The sequence below is a fragment of the Rhinopithecus bieti genome, unplaced genomic scaffold (genome assembly GCF_001698545.2).
Source record: "Rhinopithecus bieti isolate Rb0 unplaced genomic scaffold, ASM169854v2 scaffold_37314, whole genome shotgun sequence".
NCBI lineage: Eukaryota > Metazoa > Chordata > Mammalia > Primates > Cercopithecidae > Rhinopithecus > Rhinopithecus bieti.
In genome coordinates, this window is record NW_016816196.1 from 862574 (window position 1) to 868011 (window position 5438).

The window sequence follows — 5438 nt, forward strand, 5'->3', positions numbered from 1 at the left end:
AAAAAAATACAAAAAAAGCTAGCCGGGAGAGGTGGCTGGCGCCTGTAGTCCCAGCTACTTGGGAGGCTGAGGCAGGAGAATGGCGTAAACCCGGGAGGCGGAGCTTGCAGTAGCTGGGATCCGGCCACTGCACTCCAGCCCGGGCGACAGAGCGAGGCTCCGTCTCAAAGAAAAAAGAAAAGAAAAAAAAAAAGAAAATACAGAATTCATGGGATCTGACACTCACATACATGAAGGGTAGACTTTTCTTACAAGCAGGATTTCAGTATACCCTGGAGAATGGGTGGGAGGTGGGTATTCTGGAACCAGTCTCCTATATATACCATATACTGAGGAACGAGTGTATTTTAGACTTTCCATTACAGGCTATTTTGTTTTGTTTCATTTTGTTTTGAGTTAATCCACCCATAAAGCTTTTTTTTTTCCAGATGGAGTTTCACTCTTGTTGCTCAGGCTGGAGTGCAATGGCATGATCTTGGCTCACTGTAACCTCTGCCTCCCGGGCTCAAGCGATTCTCCTGTCTCAGCCTCCGGAGTAGCTGGGATTACAGGCATGTGCCACCACGCCCGGATAATTTTGCATTTTTAGTAGAGATGGGGTTTCTCCATGTTGGTCAGGCCGGTCTTGAACTCCCAACTTAAGGTGATCTGCCCACCTCAGCCTCCCAAAGTGCTGGGATTACAGGTGTGGGCCACCGCACCCAGCCCCCATGAAGCATTTCTGACAATGACCACACTGCATTTACTCACTAGTGGCAAAACTGTAGTTACGCATACAGCTGTTTTGTTTTGTTTTTTTTCCTGAGACGGAGTCTCACTCTGTCGCCCAGGCTGGAGTGCAGTGGCAAGATCTCAGCTCACTCCAAGCTCCACCTCTAAGGTTCATGCCATTCTCCTGCCTCAGCCTCCCAAATAGCTGGGACTACAAGCACCCACCACCACACCCAGCTAATTTTTTGTATTTTTAGTAGAGACGGTTTCGCCATGTTAGCCAGGATGGTCTCGATCTCCTGACCTCGTGATCCGCCCACCTTGGCCTCCCAAAGTGTGGGATTGCAGGTGTGAGCCACTGCGCCCGGCCACATACAGTTATTAGTACACAGTTTCCATAGCCTTTGTGATCTCATCCCACAAATGAATCCTCAATGGTTTTCTTCCTTTGATTTGTATATCTGCTAATACTGCCACATTGACTATATCAATACTACTCAGTCAAAAATAACTAAATCCTCCCCATAGTTCTATAATTGCTAATTTGAAAATTAAATATAAATACAGCTGTGATGGATTCAAGATCCTTCTCCATCTCCAATCACTGAACATCGTACAGGCAACAGTCAGACACTTGTGAAAAGGATTATGGCACAGCAAGATGTATTCTCATTTACTAAGAGCACAAACAGCAGAAAAAAAGGAATCCTTCCTCTAAAAGTGACTGACCATGAAATTTACAAACTTTTATGGCAGTTAGAATAAAAACCCCAAAATCAACACACATTCAATCTTTGGCAACCTAAACGGGTTTTTAAAATATCAAAAACTTAGAAAAGTTCAAACATTCTGTTCATGGCAGGGTAGTCCAGCTTTGCCCATGAGAACACTGTTATAAGCTGTTGATGATTTCCAGTTCTAAAAAGGTTCCACAGGCAGTCTTTTAGGTTGCAAAGCTAGTCAACATCACCTATTTCTCTTGAGGCAGTAAATTAGTTGTATAGCCCAGAAAAATTACTCTATCCAATCCAAGCAGTTATAAAAAATTCAGAATAATCACAAGGCCACAATACTGTTTATTGTTCAATCTTGCCCTTTATGAAACTGGACATGGCAACTGCTGACACATACAGGCAATAGTTCTGGTTTCAGACAGAGATAATAATAAATCTTTAAATATTACGTATCAACTCATAGAGGGTTGCCAGACTGGGAAAATACTACTTACCTATGAGACACCAGTAAAAGCAAATACCATGAGGTCAGGATGTTGACTATCTATAGCCTGGATACCCTAAAACTGTATGAATACCTTCAAAGAAACTCACTGACATATTTCTGGTAGTACACTGAAGCATCACAAGCAATCAGACTTGCATCTCATCCTCAACAATCTGATAATCACCACTGTATTCCAAAAGTCAGGAAAGAATCAATGTCATTTCCTACCTTCAGGTTCTCTGGAGGCCTTCCTAAATGCTAACCCAGTCCAAGAAATAAAAATGTCTAACTATCAGTAAAGGATTGCTCCAACTCCTGTTTTGATGTGCTTCTTTAAAACAAAAACAAACAAAAAAGTTTAAAAGAAAGAAACGAAGGCCCAAATAAGAATAACATATTAAGTAAAAAAAAAACAAAAAAAAAAAAAAGATAAAACGTAGAATTGAAAAGAAAAACCAGTAAGAATGCTATTTAGTAGAGGCAGTAAAGAGAAACGGTTGACTAGTCCCGCTCTGGAGCCCTGGAGCCAGCATGCCTAGCTTACTGCCAGTGTAATCTTGAGCAAGTTTTTTTTTTAACTCTGCCCTACTTCCCTCTTCTGTACAATGAAAATAATAAAAGTAACAATCTCAGAGTCAAAGAATAAATAAGTTAAATCACGTAAAACAGCTAGAATTTGGCCACTTTTAACTAAACAGATAGATAAAAGTCCAAAATTTCACCACTACTCTGTTGATGAGGCTGTTGGAAAACAGGCAGTCTCATACAGTAATCAGTACTAAGCCTTAGGGAGGGCAATTTGGAAAACACACATTTGAGAATTTATCCCACTGACTCTCTTGACTAGGTGAGAAAAGACAGATAATACCACTTTTTAATTTTATACTGCAAAGTCAAATGCCCATGAAGAGACATTAAATCAAGAATGGAAAATTCACACACACACACACACACACACACACACACACACACAAAATTAAAATTAAAAAAGAAATTTAAAAAAAGAATGGCAAATTCAAAACATGGAACACTATGCAGCAGTTTTTTTTAAAAAATTGAATGATGACACTGATTTTTTAATAAGAAAAATACATCTAAGATAACTAAAAAATGCAAGATGTAGAACAGTGGAAAGTATGCAACCCTTTGCACAAAAAAGAGACTGAAAAACTAGGAAACATCCTTGCTTGTTCTGCACTAAGAGAAACTAAGCAGGAAGGAACTGGACAGATGGAAGACTAGATGGGAGAAAAATTTCCAACTGTGTGTGTGTGTGTATCTGCTTTATTAGCTATATATTTTACTTATTCAAATATAAAATTTTAAAAAGTACTTTTAAAGTGTCAGAGATACAGTTCAAGAACTCAAATGTTGGCCGGGCGCAGTGGCTCACGCCTGTAATCACAGCACTTGGGAGGCCAAGGCAGGCAGATCACCTGAGGTCGGGAGTTCGGGACTAGCCTGACCGACATGGAGAAACCCTGTCTCTACTAAAAAAAAAAAAATACAAAATTAGCCAGGAGTGGTGGTGCATGACTGTAATCCCAGCTACTTGGGAGGCTGAGGCAGGAGAATCGCTTGAACCCAAGGGGTGGAGGCTGCAGTGGGCCGAGATCGCGCCATTGCATTCCAGCCTGGGCAACAAGAGTGAAACTCCATCTTAAAAAAATAAATTAATAAATTAATAAATAAAAACTCAAACGTTAGCTGCAATTATGTTATTATTATTAGCAAAATCAAAATACCTTCTTTCTGAAGACTTTTTCTTACTCCCTCTGGACAGAAACCTCCTCTCCCTCCTCTAGTTATCAAGTTATTGTTTAAGGAATTTATTACTTTCTACTCCAGTGCAAGTAGAGTAAGGGGTTGGTCAATGTTTCATTCATTTTTAATATCCAAGAAGCCTTGTTTGCACATAGTAAGTACAAACATTTTGGAGTAACTGTAACCTTACAAGTACTCCCAAAAAAAAGGTGACCATTTATAAAAAGATTGTACTCTGTCATTAATCCTAAGACCTGAAAATTGAAGAAGTTTAATAACTGCTAGCAACTAGTAGTTGCTAATATTCTTTCAACTACTGCCCATCCAAAATCGCCCCTTTCGCTTTTTCCTTTTTTCTCATACTGTCCCTGACATTGACATCACGTTCCAAGCCAAGACTCTACATGTACTAACTCTCTGTAACTCACTGCAAACTCTTAAATGTCTTCTCTCATAAGTCCCAACATCTGATGTATCGCTCTTGTCAAAAGGGCATTTGTTGTCTCCTCTTAGATGTTCACATATCAGTGAGTGAATAAAGTGCCCTTAACTGGAGAAGACCTAACACTTGATTCCTAGTTCGCTCAGTATTTTGTTTGTTCTCCTGGTACGGCGGGTATTCTGTAACGGACTGCTCGGTAGCCCAATTCTAAATGTCATCCCAGCATACCAAATACTCCACTGACAGCTCAACAGTCACTTTTCATGCAGGCCCCTCCCCTTCTCTCCTCCCTCCTCAAGAGCTCCTTCTCTCATACTGACAGACACACTGGCAGTTCAGAAGACCTTTTCCTCAAGCGTCCTTCCCTGCACGTACAAGACCACCTCCCAGCTCTCATCATCCCGCGAGCCAATACAGTCCCCAGTAACAACCCCTCCCAGCCAATCCAAATCACAACCTAAGTCTCTTCCCAAGAACCAGGCTTTATAGCCTTTCCCAACAAGTACACACTTGACAGCTCGACACGAGCTTCCTCAAAAATCCTTTTCCCCTCACTCCCCTCCTAACCCATACACTGGCTCTTTTCTCGTAATCATTTACCCACCCTGGCTTCCCCATAATTCGCAGCCCGGTTTCCTAAACATGCTCTACGCTCTCCTCTCCCTGCTTTCTGCTCCCCACCCCCTTTCCACCGCTGACAGCTCAGTCACCTCCATCCCCCTGTGGCTGCACCCTCCCCCGCACCCTCCCCTTGACAGCTCAAGAGTGGGCTCCCGGTGCCCCGCTCCAGGCCCTCCCGCGACGTCCCCAGCCCAGGGTCGCCTCGCCCGCGGGGACGGCTCCACTCACCCGCTCTCCCGCATCACGTTGCTGTCCCCACAGTCGCAGGCGCCCCCGGCCTGGCTACGGAACATGTTGAAGTCGTGTCCAGTGTGGTCGCCCTGGTGGAAGCACTCGGCGCACAGTGACATGCAGGGCGAGATGCCGCACGTCCGGCAGCGGTAGGCCACGAAGTTGGCTGTCCAGACCAGGCCGCAGAGCGCCGCGGGATCGTAGGCCCGCACCGCCGCGCAGAACTCGTCGTAGCCGCCGCCGCCCGCCAGAAGGCACTTACACCACTCCAAGGCCTCCTCCTCGGCTGCCCCCGGACCGCCCCCGCCTCCGGCCGCCGCCGCCGCGTCCTCGCCGCCGGCAGCCGCGGCCAGCGGCCGCTCGGCGCTCAGCACCCGCTCCAGCAGCGCCTGCAGCTCCTCAGCACCTGCGCGGTTGTCCGGCCGGCTGAGGGCCGCCTTGAGGTGGG

The 5438-nt window shown here is 44.7% G+C and overlaps 1 protein-coding gene across 1 annotated transcript in view; it reads right to left on the reverse strand.

The window, feature by feature from the left end:
• The window catches only part of UBR3 (ubiquitin protein ligase E3 component n-recognin 3), a 285317-nt gene that overhangs the window by 279386 nt on the left and 493 nt on the right, over window positions 1-5438 (reverse strand). Inside the window, exon 2 of the mRNA XM_017854465.1 lies at window positions 4988-5396. Within this exon, the coding sequence (XP_017709954.1) occupies window positions 4988-5396 (409 nt within the window). The remainder of the gene's footprint in view (window positions 1-4987; window positions 5397-5438) is intronic.